This window comes from Melospiza melodia, chromosome 4 (genome assembly GCF_035770615.1).
Source record: "Melospiza melodia melodia isolate bMelMel2 chromosome 4, bMelMel2.pri, whole genome shotgun sequence".
In the NCBI taxonomy this organism is placed as follows: domain Eukaryota; kingdom Metazoa; phylum Chordata; class Aves; order Passeriformes; family Passerellidae; genus Melospiza; species Melospiza melodia.
Genome location: NC_086197.1, coordinates 57,336,543 through 57,351,265, shown reverse-complemented (window position 1 = coordinate 57,351,265; position 14,723 = coordinate 57,336,543). Strand labels below are relative to the sequence as shown.

At 37.1% G+C, this 14,723-nt stretch overlaps 1 protein-coding gene across 4 annotated transcripts in view; it reads left to right on the top strand.

The window, feature by feature from the left end:
- Positions 1–14,723, top strand: part of CNOT4 (CCR4-NOT transcription complex subunit 4) — a 76,656-nt gene that overhangs the window by 55,285 nt on the left and 6,648 nt on the right. For all 4 annotated transcript variants that reach the window (XM_063154788.1, XM_063154785.1, XM_063154789.1 and 1 more), the window contains 3 exons: positions 1,215–1,272; positions 1,731–1,980; positions 3,818–4,315. In XM_063154788.1, coding sequence (XP_063010858.1) covers positions 1,215–1,272; positions 1,731–1,980; positions 3,818–4,315 — 806 coding nt within the window. The remainder of the gene's footprint in view (positions 1–1,214; positions 1,273–1,730; positions 1,981–3,817; positions 4,316–14,723) is intronic.

The following is a 14,723-nucleotide window of genomic DNA, read 5'->3' as shown; positions in this document are numbered from 1 at the left end:
GCTTAATTTATCTGTTTGAGATACTGACTCAATCAGTTGTCTTTTTTCACAAAAAAAAAGGTATTGATGATTACTCTTACACAGTGTCTTTTAGAGTGGAGAATTCTGCTGAGTTTCAATTACTCATTTTGGTGTGAGGGGAAAAATTACAAGTGGAAGAAATCTTACAAATAGTTGACCTTACTGTAAGGCTGTATGCAGTAATTAAAGTTAGCAGCACCAAAGGCTGTTTGAAAACAAGGTGTATCTAGAATCTGAAGTCTGCACCCAGTTAAAAGAAATTGTTACATATATTTTTCAACATCATGACTGTAATTTGACTTGTATCATGTTCTGGCCTCTTAGTGGAGCTGCAATTCATGTTCTTACTTCTGATGCTTGTTTGTAGAATCTTTGTATTGGCCTGTGGAACCTGATGCTTGTGCATCTTTTCTCATGGGTGGATGAAAATGAGAGTACCTTGAAGTTGCAAAGCAAAGATTTTAGTGTGAACTTCAATAACACCATTTCATTAGTGCGGTATTGAGATTTATTGAGGCAACTCACAGATGCCTGTAAGAATCTTGAATCCTGAGATGTGCCATTTCAGCCAAGTCACAATAATTTGCAGTGAATGGCTTTCTGAGGTGGTTTTCTGCTCTATCTTAGATTATCCTTATTTTTGACAGGTTTTTGTTATGTTTTTTTCCCTTCTGTCATCTCAGACCTCAGTCTTAAAGGCTGGCGGAAAGCTTAACTTGCCACCAAGACTAAATCGTTAATTTAATGTTTTATCTGTCCCAGATTTATTTCAGATTTCTATGGAAACTGAAAACTTGTGTGTTTGGAAAATAGATCTTTTCCAGTTTCTTTACAGTAGTATCATAGATGGAACTGACTGTTACAAAATACTGTCATCATATAGACTTCTAGGGTTTTGTATGGCATAGAGCTGCTATGAACATGTTCAAAACTTTAATTTTGTTCTTTAAGGCAGTCAACAAGCAGAATGGAGAGTGGTGAAAAGAAGTATTACAGTATATGATAAGTTATTGGAATGCTTATGATTAAAAAAGCAGTCTCATAAAAAATAAGTGCACTTTTTACCTTTTTGATCCCTGCTTTTTGATTTTTGTTGTAATTCTAAGGCTTTTCTTCCACTACAAAAGCAAATGTTTATTTTTCATGTTAAATACTTGAGTCTCTTACTGTCTTTTTCCCTCCCACTTTTGCAGCCCTATCGATAAACCTTCAGATTCCCTCAGTATAGGAAATGGTGACAGCTCTCAGCAGGTAAGACACAAAGATAAGTGCTCTGAAAGTAAGTGGGTTTGAGGACTCAATGCAACTTGCCAGTTGGAGAAGCATGTGTTCTCTGAAGTGTCTCATAATTGGCCATTGGAATAGGCTGTCCCAGGAGGTGATGGAGTCTCTGTCTCTGGAGGTGTTCAAGAAAAGACAGATGTGGCACTTAGTGCCGTGATCTAGTTGACAAGGTGGTGTTTAGTCATAGTATGGACTCAATGAATTTAGAGGTCTTTTTCCACTCTAGTTTATTTTGTGATGATTTTAAACAAAATTTAAAAATGCTGTTGCTAAGTTGATTTTTTTGTTTGACCTTGTGCTGAGGTATATATTAGCAAACCTAATTGTGGCCAGGAGTTTTGAGGAAACTTTTTGTCTGAGTTAGTGAAGAATATTTTTATATATCAACTCATGTTCTAATTTTTCTCTTTCTCTCTTGCTTGTAGATAACAAACAGTGACACACCTTCACCACCACCTGGTTTAACAAAACCCAATCCAGTTATACCCATCAGTTCATCTAATCACAGTGCACGGTCTCCTTTTGAAGGGGCTGTAACAGAATCACAGTCACTCTTCTCTGACAACTTCCGGCACCCTAACCCCATCCCCAGTGGGCTTCCTCCATTCCCCAGCTCTCCACAGACTTCGAGTGACTGGCCCACAGCACCAGAACCACAGAGCCTCTTCACATCAGGTACATCCACAGCTTACATGGCTGCGTGCTGCTTGCTTTTGCAGTTGCTTAAAACTTGTACAGAGTTGTGCAGAGCTTAAACCTGTAGAACCTGAAACTCTAGGACTTGTTCTAGACTGTGTTTTCCCCCCTTACAAATCGTTAAATTTGTCACTTAACTGCAGATGAATTGCAGTGACCTAAGGATTTCTTCTTAAATTTTGCAGAGCTTTCAAGCTGCATGGCTAAATTATCAGACTGCTTACTTTAGTTTTTCTTAGCAACATGCATGGGATGTGACATGTATGCTTTAATATTTAGTGTTACAGATTTTTATTGAGAGTGGGGAAAATACATGGTATCAATATATTTTGATGTGATAATCTGTAATTCTAATATCAAAAGCTGTTGTGTAGAATTTTCTTAGTATTCTACATAGTTATCTGAAGGTGTCTCATCTTTCTCTTTGAGGTGAGATTCTATAAATTCAGGCAAGTTATGTTTAATTTCATCAGATACCTGTATTTTTCAGGTACTCTCCTATGAAATACCTTGTCATATGCACAAAACATTGTTTTAATTGTAGTTATATAGTCTTGGGAATAGTTAACAGTATTGAAGAGCTCACAGATAACTCTGAGAGAAGTGTTACGAAATGAAATGAAACAATATCAGTAAAAAATTGAATGTAAATAATATTATATAATTAGTTTACTTAGTGATTAGTCATCTTTTGATGTTTATCTTGCTCCTGGATATCATAATTCTGTTTGTAAACAATATTTATTACCAAGGAAATTCCTTTCTGCTAAGGCACTTGATGTACCAATTTTGTGACGATTAAGTAGCAGTGAGAGATAATTTCCAGGTAGTAGAGATCATACTTAATATAAAGTGTATGGTTGTGGTTTAAATAAGAATGCAAAGGACAAGTTCTTGTTGGTCTAGCAACTCTTTATCACAGATTTTAGAGTGAAAATAGAACTGTTGATTTCTCCTCTGAGAGGATGCTGAACCTTCTTGGAGCAGCACACCAGGTCCTTACCAGCAGAGGGAGTTAATGTTGCAAGTGATGCTACCCTGTACTTAGCACGTTGCTTGACCACAATTTTGAGAAAAATATTGCAAAGATAGACCAGAATTCAGTGAATCTGAATAGCAAACTTTACGCCATCATGAAAAGAACTAGTAACTGAAAATGAGGACAAATTCTGATAACTTATTGCAACACTGCCTCAAAATATTTAACAGTATCTTGTAATGCAGTTCCCTTTTTTTATTTTATCATCTCCTCAAAAATTTGACTTGTTTCTCTTCATAACGATAGACAGCAGGGGATTTTTTGTGGATTTTGTTTGTTGGTTTCGGTTTTGTTTTTGCTCTGAGGTTCTTCCTTTTGAGGGGGAACATCCTGCTTATCTTTTTTGCACAGCATTACTGGTGAAAGCAAAATATTGAACTGAGTAAAGACCTTATTTATTATGCTCTGCTCGTTCACACTTCCATGAAGTAGTATGGGGTTTAGAAGGTTCTAAACAAGTGGTCATTGGTCTCTTTCTGCTTGGGACTATTCTTGAAAATACTTTCTGGGTAAGGTTTTCCCATGGTTTTTTAACAGTGCAGGTGTGCAGTAAAAGTGTTATTTACTACTTCTAGCACTTTGCCTTTAGTAGAAATCTATGACAGTTTGATCTGAATATGGCATTCTAAGCTGATGAATAAGGTATCTTTGGGGGACATATAAAGTAGTATTATATGGAAGATAAAAGACCACAGTCAGATACACAGGCTGAAGCTTTTATATGGAAAAAATATTTCTAATTCTTGTTCTAAATCCTGTTCCTTTCTTCTCCAACAGAAACTATACCAGTATCCTCCTCCACAGACTGGCAAGCAGCTTTTGGGTTTGGTTCCTCCAAACAGCAAGAGGACGACTTAGGGTTTGATCCCTTTGACATCACCCGCAAAGCCTTAGCAGACCTGATTGAGAAGGAACTGTCAGTCCAAGACCAACCTTCCCTTTCACCCACATCTCTTCAGAACCCTACCCCACACACTACAACTGCCAAAGGGCCAGGTTCTGGATTCCTGCATCCTGCTGCACCCACAAATGCCAACTCTCTCAGTAGCACCTTTCCAGTCATGCCACAGAGGTTTCCACAGTTTCAACAGCATCGAGCAGTTTACAACTCCTTCAGTTTTCCAGGCCAAGCAGCTCGCTATCCTTGGATGGCCTTCCCACGCAATAGCATCATGCACTTGAACCACACAGCAAATCCCACCTCAAATAGTAATTTCTTGGACTTGAATCTCCCACCACAACACAGCACAGGTCTGGGAGGGATCCCTATATCAGGTAGGTGAATAGGGACAACGGTGAATATGACTTAATTCATGCTCTCAGCTTCTCTGAGTCAGAACAGGAAAAGGAAATAGCCAGCAACAAGCAGTAGACTGTTATCTCTTGACTGTTGTACTAGGTTATGAACAGAGGGAGGAATATTGTTTTAAATAGGTCCTTTGTATTAAAAAAAAAAAACTTACTGGATATTTAGCCTTGTAAATGTTGAGCTTTATAAGGAAGGTGGAGTATTATGTGCCCGCTTAATTTTGTGCCAAAGCAGATTGGTATTTTGGTTCTTCAGTCCTGCCAGACTGGCTTTACTTAAGAGTAGGCCCTGGAAGTGCATTGTGACTTTCATGTTGGCATGCAGGTGTTGACCAGAGTTCTTAAAGTAGTGCAAAAAATTGTAATGATGGTAATTTGTGGCAGATGTCTTGGCTGGGTCGTTCCCTGTTGCACATAACTGAGTGGCTGCTCAGTAAAACATTTAGTGCTGTTCATTTCTGTGCTTCAGATGGCCTTAATATTATGCTAATCTTCACTGAATGGGTGCTTGCAATGTGTGTAAGAGGATTCATCCTGATTCTGAGGCCCTTGATGTTGGAGAAAAGTAAATGTGAAGTCAGGGCAGTTTAGGCTGCCCTGAGTGGATTAATAGGCTCTTGCATCAAACATAACAACTAAGGAGCTAATTGTAACAATAATTGTCTTGATTAAAAATTTACTTCTGGTGTTTGAAGTTCTTCCATACTTCCAATTTAGCTTGTCCCAAACAAATTCTTTTCTTGTAACAAGGGAAAAAATTGTATTACATGAATAATGCACTGCAGGTAGAAAGTCTCTGTTAGCTCTTTGTAGCCTTGAGGTGGAGAAAACTTCCCCTGGAGATGTTGCCAGTATTATTTTCTTTTCATGGGTTTTAGAAGTACTAGCTTTACTATAAGAAAGTGACCTAGGAAGAAGTTAGTGGGTTTTTTTGTGCTCTAGTGCAAGAAGTTACTTTGCTGTACTTTGTCCTCTTTGAAGGCTTTTTGCAGCTGCTGTACTGTTGAAGGGTCTTTAGGCTGATTCAAGTATGAACATGGTCTATACTGCTAGGGCAGGTAATTCAAAACTCTTTACACTGGCAATAGCAAAGTTTTAAGCCTTAACTGATATTGGTTGCACAAAAAAAGTTGTTTCTGGCATGGCGTAACAAAGTACAGCATCCATAGCTGCACTGTTGCTCCCTTTCCCCTAAATTACATACAACTTTCAGAAAAACAACAGGATATCACTTTTCAACACTACCAGTCAGTTGTAAAAACTGTTACTTTGAGGAGTCAGTAACAAGACTATTTTATAATCTGGGGGACCAGAAAAATCCTTTAGTGTTGAAAAAGATCTGTTCAGCTTGATTTCAGGTTTGCAAAAGTATTGCATTATTTTAATTTTAGTTAGTGGTTTGAAGGTGGAACTTCCTGTGTTTGTAGGAGACTTGTAGATCTTTTTTTCAGCTTCTGAAAAGCGCATTGTATGGTACTGGTTGATGCACAGCCCAGGCCATGTGCTTCCCCCATGTTTTAAGGTAGCAGAATTGATATTTAAGTATGTCCTTTTTTTGTACGCAACTGCTACAACCAATTAATCCAAAAATGTTTTTGGCAAATATCGTGCTAAAACCACAATAAACATGTGCTGTGGTAACCATGGAAAGTTCTTTGTGTTGGTTTTAATCTGTTGTTATAGAAAATATTGTTAGTTGATTGGCTGACAATTAGATAGCTGTTGCTGCAGTGCAAACACTTTTCAGCTGATACACGTCAGCATTGATGTATCTTGAAAAAAGGATATTTTGCACAAGGATGGATTACTCCTTTTCCTGCTGCCAGAAATCAGCTGAAGTCTCAGTTCTGGTTTAGCTTGCTGGGTTATGAGCTTATATTATTTATATTTATTTTAGCGCTCTAACTGCTTCAGAAGTACAAATAATTTGCAAGTCAGGAGATGACCTCATAGCTCTTTTCTTGTGTGCTGACTTGATAGTTTCCAGTTTTGTTTTGTTTTGTTTTTTTTTTAATCTACATCTAGAGTACAGGTCTCTCAATGAATCTCTATTTTCTGTTTGAAAAAAATAATTCCTGTTCTTTGTTTTTAATCTGTCAGTAGCAAATATTTAATTACTGAATTTTCCTAGTTTCCTCGTTTAATTTACAGATACATCTATCTGGTGGGGTCAGGGAAAGAAAGTTGTGTCCAAGTACAGAGAACTCCTGTGTATAAGACTTTATCATACCCTAGCTGACCTGCTAGAAAGGCAGTGCATATCGTAAGAGCTGTTTAGCAGTATGGAACAGTTAGTTGTAGTGGACCTGAAGCTCCTTTCTCTTGGTTCTTTAGTTAGTCCATATTAGGATGTTTCAGTCAATGTTACCAGCTTGACTGGTTCAGATATAACAGGAAAAGAAACCAAGTGTAGGGGAAACTTTGCATTCTGTCTTGTAGCAGAGACCCTCTACTGCTGTAAAAGCCACATGTTTCTTAAGGTCTTTGATCACAGGTTTTTACAGGATTATAAATTCCTAAAGTAGTTAATACTGGACCAGTTACTGGTAAAAAAAAAGGGGGGGGGATAGGAACGGGCACATGAGTCTGTATCTGTTTGCTCTATTTAATCAACCCTTTTGAAGCTTTTTATTTATGTCAAAACAAGCAGATCTAATAACTTCTATAAATTCACATGTTAGTATAGTATTTTCTAGGCTTTCTGAATTTGAGTTGGTTTCACTAGGTGTATTTGTGGTATGGAAGCTTGAATTAAGAAAATGGTATCTTGTAAACTGCTGCTGTTTGTACTTTAGACATTATTATTCACATAAATTTGAAATGCTCCTGTGTGACATGTTAAATGTAATTTGCTGAAACTGCCTTTTGTTTATTTGAGCTGTGCTGTATTCATAAACTCACAGCTTCAGGCAGGTCTGTTCTGTGATGTACCCAATTGAAATGGAGGAACACAGGCACTATCTACGTTTCTTTTTTTTTTAATTAAGCTCTCACTTAAAAATAATTTCTATATGGAATTTGGTTGCTTATTTCTTAGAGGAAGTAGTTAATTATTAACTAATTCAGTGGTTTCCAGTGAAATGACACAATGACACATGATTGACTTCATAGAATTATTATGCATGTATTTGAATTATGTCATGCTCATCAGGCATACATTTGTCCCCAACCCATATTTAAGTGAACTTTTTGATTGATTGATTCCCAGAGTAACTTTTTTTTTCTTCCCTCTGTATCATTTTTCAAACTGTAGCAGATGTTTCATCTTGTCATTTTCAGGGACAATTAAAGCTTATTGCTGTTCTCTGGAGTGGGATGGATTAGATGGTTTACTATGAAATTATAAATGTGTAACTGTGCTTCAGGAGAAGAGTCCAGTGACTTCTTCATGGACACTGTGATTCTTGCTGCAAGCAATCTTACCCTAGATTGTATGCAAGCCATCCTGAGAGCATTGGCCAGCAGCTATGCTTTGTTCTGCAGATAATGCCAAGGGAAAGATTGATTTACTGGCAGCAGTGTGGGTGTGTGTGTGCCTTTATTTTTATTTTACTATAGGATAACAGGAAACTCTTTGTCATTTGATAGCTAGTACACTATCATCTTTGCTACTCTACTGCCTGGTGGTCTGTTCAAAAATAATAGGTATAATATGGGATCATAGAATAAGGTAGGATGCAGATTAACAGTGTCTTTTGGGACATATGTGTACAAAATGAGATGTATACATATTAATTTATAAATATAAATGTATGATTTTATTTCTTGAATTTACTGAGTGGTTGGTACTCATTGATTTTGTTACATAGAAATACAGTTACAAACTCACAGAGTTAAAAGGATTAGGAAAAAGTTGAAAATGGTTAGTCCACATTCCCCATCAGTTCTCTGCAAGATGAAGTACTTGACATTTTAAAACACTGGCTATTACTTCAGTTTGTAATTTCATAATTATCCTGAATGTGAAACTTAATTGTAAGCTCTATGTAGACCAGAATAATGAGGTAGTTTGGACTCTTCCAAGACTACTCCTACACCTACACTCCTGTGTATATTCTTCCCAAAAAATCATTGAAGCCCCTGAGTTGGAAGGGACCCACCAGGATCATCAAGTCCAATTTCTGACTCTGCACGGGGCAGCCTAAATATTATGTCTCAAAGCTTTCTCCAAATGCTTGTTAGACAGAGACAATTTATGTATACCATATATTAAAAATCTAAATAGAGGAAAGAGTCAAGTGGACACAGACAGATATGAAGCATAAAGAATTTAGCCTTATTTAGGATGGGGAAAAATATTTTATTTATTGTCGTTGAAGATAGCTATTGTAAAAAGTTCATCAAGATATTTTAACTGTGCAGCTGACTGATACAGGAGCTGCCATAGGATATTTCAGAACATGGGGGTTGAATGTAATAAGCCTGTGTAATAGAATATAATGAAGAATCAAAATTTTCCCAAGACCTTTTAGTTTTGATGTTATGGCTTATATCTGTTGAATATGTATATCCTTATTGATTGGTGTTATGTATATTTAAAGATGAGACTTAATAAATGAGTAGGAAACTCTAATAATTTTGGGTGTCCCCCAGCAGTGTCTGTGGTAGTGGTGTTGCATTCCTTATCCAGACACAGATTAGCGTGCACATCTTCATATCATGGCTGCATTTAGGTTTTTGGGAAGCAGTAGCTGGTAGCAGAGAGGACAAAGCAATGATGGTTTTATTAAGAAGGTCCAGCATCTTCCCACCTAAAGTACTGAGCTCTTCCATTTCTGACCTATTTATGGTGTTGCATCTTCTGCTGCTTTAAATTTTCTGGCCTCTATTCTCTCTAGCCATTGAATTTGTCTTTCAAATTCAAATCCTTTCTTGCCTAATGCTACCTTTTAGACAAGATTTTAGTAAAACAAGGGAAGATCCCTATATGTTGGCTGTGGTCATATTACTTAAAGACTATTTACAGCACGAAAAAAGGTGACATATCAGAATAAAGGTTAACATGTTTATCCTTTAATACTAAGATTCCTTGTCTGACTTGCTATTTTCCCATAGCATAATTGCATTTCCATTTGAGAGACGTTTTTTTATTTGGTCTTTGTTTTTTTTGTCTCCTCTCCTTGGGTTGTTTCTGTTTTGTGAAAACAAACAGATGCATACTCCAAGCCTTGTTTTATACAGTCTTCGATGGAAACAGAATTTGTGGCATAGGAACTGACATTTTCCTGTGGTCTCAGGATAATGATTTGGTACAGGATTTTGGGTGTGTTCTGCTACCGTGCCTTTTCAAAAGAGGGTTTGGGCTATGTGGTATGGCTGTCAAAGTCAGCATGCTGTAAAAATTCTCCAAGTGCTGTGTAAAAAAGGCATTTGATCCCATACCCTAGCAACAAGAATGTGACTTAAACAGTGGCGCCTCACATCCCTTTATAGATGCCATGGTAAAACATTTTCCTGTACTCTTCCTCTTGACCTGACAGTGTATGAAAGCCTTAATGCCTGTTTTAAGTACTGGTTTCCTTACTCTTAACAGTAAGAGAGACATTAGTCAATTATTTTTCTGTCCTAATCTTTTTAAGAAGACCACTTGCTCACTTGGTGTTCTTCCTTGCTCTTTGGCTTTCCAACAGCAGCTGGACAGAACGCATGGCAGCTGAATGTCATCTTTTCTGTGCCCCCTGGCTAGATCTATGCCTGCCTGAAGTCTTTTTGATTAGGGGTAAATATTGAAAATAGGAAATTTGATGAGCATTTTAGCTGATACAGCTAATAGTTGTATAGGTGCCACATGTGACATTTCCAAAGGCTTACCTCTTTTCCAGAGTGCAGAGCAGCTGCTCTCAGAAGTAGATGTGTTGCCCTGATAATATGGTCACTCCTCATTTGAAACTGCTTTGAAGTTGTGAAATGAAAAGTGCCTTCTGTAAACAGCCTCAGCTATTTACATTATTGCTTCTACTGATTCTTGTATATCCTGGTTTCCTCAACAAAGAGGACTGTTAGTACAGCCTTTGCTATTGAACATTTTGTTCTTCTCATCAGTCATTTTGCTCACAGCACCCTTTTTTTCCCATGGAGGTCCTTAGTCCTCCATCCTTCCTCTTCAGGAGATGCTTTGTATCTGTGTGTATCCCCACCTTGAAATTCATTCTCCTTTTATTTCCCATCATAACTAATTTTCTATTTCACTGGTGAAGAAGTGTTCAGTGCAATATGGAATCAATCCGTTTTGAAATTAAACTTTTGGCTTGCTCATTTTTGTTTATCTGGAGGAGTTTAACATTTTTTTCTTATACATCCAGGTTTAACCTAAATAAAATGGAAGTGGGATTTCAGATTAATTTCCAAAATATTAAATCAGTGTCAAGATTGAAATCCGCTGTGGCTATTCCTTTTCTTAGCTCTGGTGTCTTGTCCCTTAACTCCCATTCACTTCCTAAATTGACTACAAAGGCCTGGCTTCCTTGGTGTAATCTTCTCATGGTCTCTGAGAGAACTTCATCCACACACCTGTCCTTTAAGTCCTGCTATTTCTCCATCTGTTCAAAATCTCATCTTGCCCACCCGCCCTTCCTTGCAGTGCCTTTTCAGTGCTAATACTGCAACTGTTTCCTAAATCCTGTTGAATTTTTTTTTCCTGTGATTATATAGGTGATACTGTTTCAAATAAGGCTTGATACATAAATATCTGTCTTCATCTCTAGCTTGGCTTTAAGGTCTTACAATTTTTTTAAAATCTTTGATTGCAAGATTTTAAGCACGACGGTGAAAGACAGGCATCCTGCTTTTTTATTTTTTTTTTTGGTAGCAAGATGCCTATTTTTAAGTGTGTAATTTTATTTTGGAAGAATATGTATGTGACAAAGAAAAAAGTGGAAAAGAAATCTCCACTTTTGCTGCAATGTATCAGAGGAGTGACTAATCACATTAACTCTACTACATTTGAAATAAACATGGGGTTGGCTGAAATAGGTGGCCTGAGTAGCTGACTCAGTCTGCATTCTGGACTGTTAAGTCCTGTCAGCTTTTTTGGTAACTTTCCAGAAACAGGGAGAAACAAGCAGACAGGAGTTTTTTCACATCAAATGTCATTACTGTTTTTGTCTGTAGTAGTGTCACCAAAAGAGCTTCACCTACACTAGATGTTGGCTTTTGCCTGGGTCTTAGGGATGGAAGACTGCATTTATTGTTAATAGAACCTCTTTAGGGCTGGTTCACCAAAACATAGAAAGGCTGTTTCCTTTCACAGGTAACTGCTAAGATATTGGGATGGCTCTGCAGTAGTGTAAGAGGCAGTTCTGTTGTCTTCTGTGTCTCTTTCCTCCTGCAGGCAGATGCTTAGCCTTGGGATGCTGTGTTCTCTTAGATGCTTTTCTGAAGCCACTTCAAAATATGCATTAGGTCCCTGGCATGAGTTAAAAGGTGCAGCTGTCTTAGTGATGTTAAAAACATGGCATTTTCCTTTTAAAGACTGGAAAGTGAGTGCACTTGGCATTGCCACCTCAGTGTCTAACAAAAGGCTGTGCCTTGGCATGGACCTGAAACTTTGGCTCTTTCTTGGTCTATTTAACAAAATACCAGTAATGATACATTTCAGCAAAAAGTACAAATAATTCTAAGGCTTTCTGCATAAACTTTTTCTAAGTACTTCAGCTTGAAAAACAACTGAGAGAGCTAATATAGTCTTTTTTTAAATTGTATTGGGGGAGGAGCATAAATTAATCCTGAAGGAATAGCAACTGAAAGAGCAGCTTTGCAAATAGTGTTTCTCCTCCCAGTACTGCCAAATCACATTTGAGGGCAAAAAAATTTTTTTTCCCATCCCTTGCCATCTCTTGGTTTCTTCTACACAGCCTCGCTTGAACTTCATCTTGTCCTCAGAGGAATTATTTTAAAAAACCTATTTAAAAAATAGGTCACTTCTATTAAAAGACAGCATCTAGTAATCAGAATGAATTTCATGTCATGGAAGGTGAAAACTTGGTTTTCTTGCAGTTTATCTAATTTTCCCACAGAATTATTGAAATAATTTACAAATGCATATCAGCCTTAATTGTTTGCAGATGTGGGAAGATTAGAAATGAGTTTATCATTTGCCAGAGTATGCTGTCATTGTGCTACTGCTGGTCTCACAGTCTGAAGTTGGAGGGTTGGTTGATTGGTTGGATATTCCTGGGATCCAGAATCTCTGTAACACGACAGGCTCTTGGTAATTGTTACTATAGCTTTGAAGATCTCACTTTTTTCTTTGCAGTTTCTAGTTACTGTATTGCCCATAGGACAAATTTCAAATATTTTGGTTTTATTTATGCATGTATCTATCTGTGTACCCACAAGTATATTTGTAGACGTGGGCTTTTCTTTTGAAGTCAAAGTTTGTTCTATTGACAAACAGGGTAACCTGGTGAGATTGAACTCTGATGCATGATATGAGAGGAAGCAGTTTAGGTTAAAATGAACTTTATTTCCCAGATGAATGGAATTACATGCTTTCTGAGCTTTTTAATCAAACTGTTCTGTGTGTAGGATTCAAGTATCTATTTCATTTGTTTCAATATCTTAAATCTTTGTGCACTTAGTTTAGATTTATGGTAATATTAAAGATGATCAGCACCAAACCTGTTTTCTTATGGAGTGAGTAATAAAAAATGTGGGATGCTCTGGAAACATTTTCTAGGAAGTCAGTCATGTTTTTTAAAGCAACTTGGAATCTCAATTTAAAATTTGCTTATAGATGGAAATTGGGTTGCTGGCTGGTATAATTATGGTTTGATCTCTTGAGCTGTGTAAGTGTAAGTCAATCAGAAGAACTCCCCAGAATACTTGATGTAACACAGCTTTTCTCAAGCCTAATAAAATTCTGACACTGTACATGCAAGCAAATATGAGTCTTCTTACTGCCCTCATATTAATGTTGTAGAAGGGATTTCTTCTGAAAATAAATGACATTTTCTGACTCATAACATTTACGTAGTCACAGAAAGATAAAGCGTTGTACTGTCAGATCATCATCAAAAATCATTTAGAAAATCTTATTTTCCCCCTTTAAGTGTATACTTTAGAATTAGTATATTCTACTTGATACTTTTACTAACTGGCAAGTTAAGTTGCAGTTGGATTTATTTGACATTGAAAAATAGTGTTCTTCTGTTTATGTGGCTGTCTTTTAAATTGAGTGGAATTGCTATAACCATGGAAATCAATATGGAATGGAGGTAAAATGTGCTTTATTTGCAGTATTTTAAAGCTGAGGGTAGTCTGGTGTCTCTTGTCTACCAAGGCCAATTTTGTAGGTGTGTGTATGTACATAAATTGTATGTACATGTGCTCTTTTGTTTCCCTGGCTCTTAGAGCTCATGACTGCAAGACTTTCACTTGACATTCACACTGTGAACTGACTCTTAAAAATCTGGGGTTTGTGAGTTGTCGATCTGTTTCATGTGTAGACAATGTTTGTGAGGCTTTTAAAGGTTCACTGCAAACAGCTTTACCTTCTAGTGCTCCTCTCTCTTGATGTCTCTCTAATGTGATGAAGTGGCTATTTGTATTCCTGATGGGCAGCACTGCTGTTTAAATGTGGACAGTTTCCCTCTTCTCTAATCTGCCAGTAACATTCTTAAGTCTCTGTGAATGGATGAAACTTCATTTTTTGGTTTATGCATTGTAGGATTTCTAGGAGTCATAGAGAGTCAATGAAGCTGAGAGAGAAATCCTTTAGGTCACAGATGTTTAAATGGGATTTTATTTGTGATTTAAACAATTTCATGAGCAAACAAGCTTATTACTCATACTGAAGTGAAACAGATATAGTTCGTATAATAACTGTTTTGTAGATGTTTAAATATACAACCTTTGAATGAAATGCTTTTGACTTTATGTAATGTCATGGTCATAATTTTTTTTGGATGTGACAAATTGTCCTGTCTTTCTCTCCCCCTCTCAAAGGGAAGTACTGGACAACTCTTTCAAAACAGAAATACAGTGAAAAGTTATTTTGAGATCAAAATAGAGAAGCCCCAGTCACTTCTCAGAATAGGGCAATAGGCTGTTTCGGGGAAAGCACTTACAGTCTCTGAACATGGTAGCACAAGGCAGAGACTGGGATCAGAGATGTCACTTGAAAGGGTATGTCTCTGGTGGCCCCATTTGTTTCTAATTGAGTTGAAAGACTCTTGGTGAACTCCTGGTAGTTCTTCCTGATTTTTTTTTTTCTCATTTTTCTTTGGCTTCAAAATTTGTTGTACAGCATCTTTGAAGATTTCCCAAGGTCCTTTTTACAGGCAGGTTGTTTAAATAGCTATTCTGTTACTGAATACACCTTGGTAGTCTCTTTGCTTCTTTTGTTACCATTCTTTGCAGTCTGGTATTATTTTTC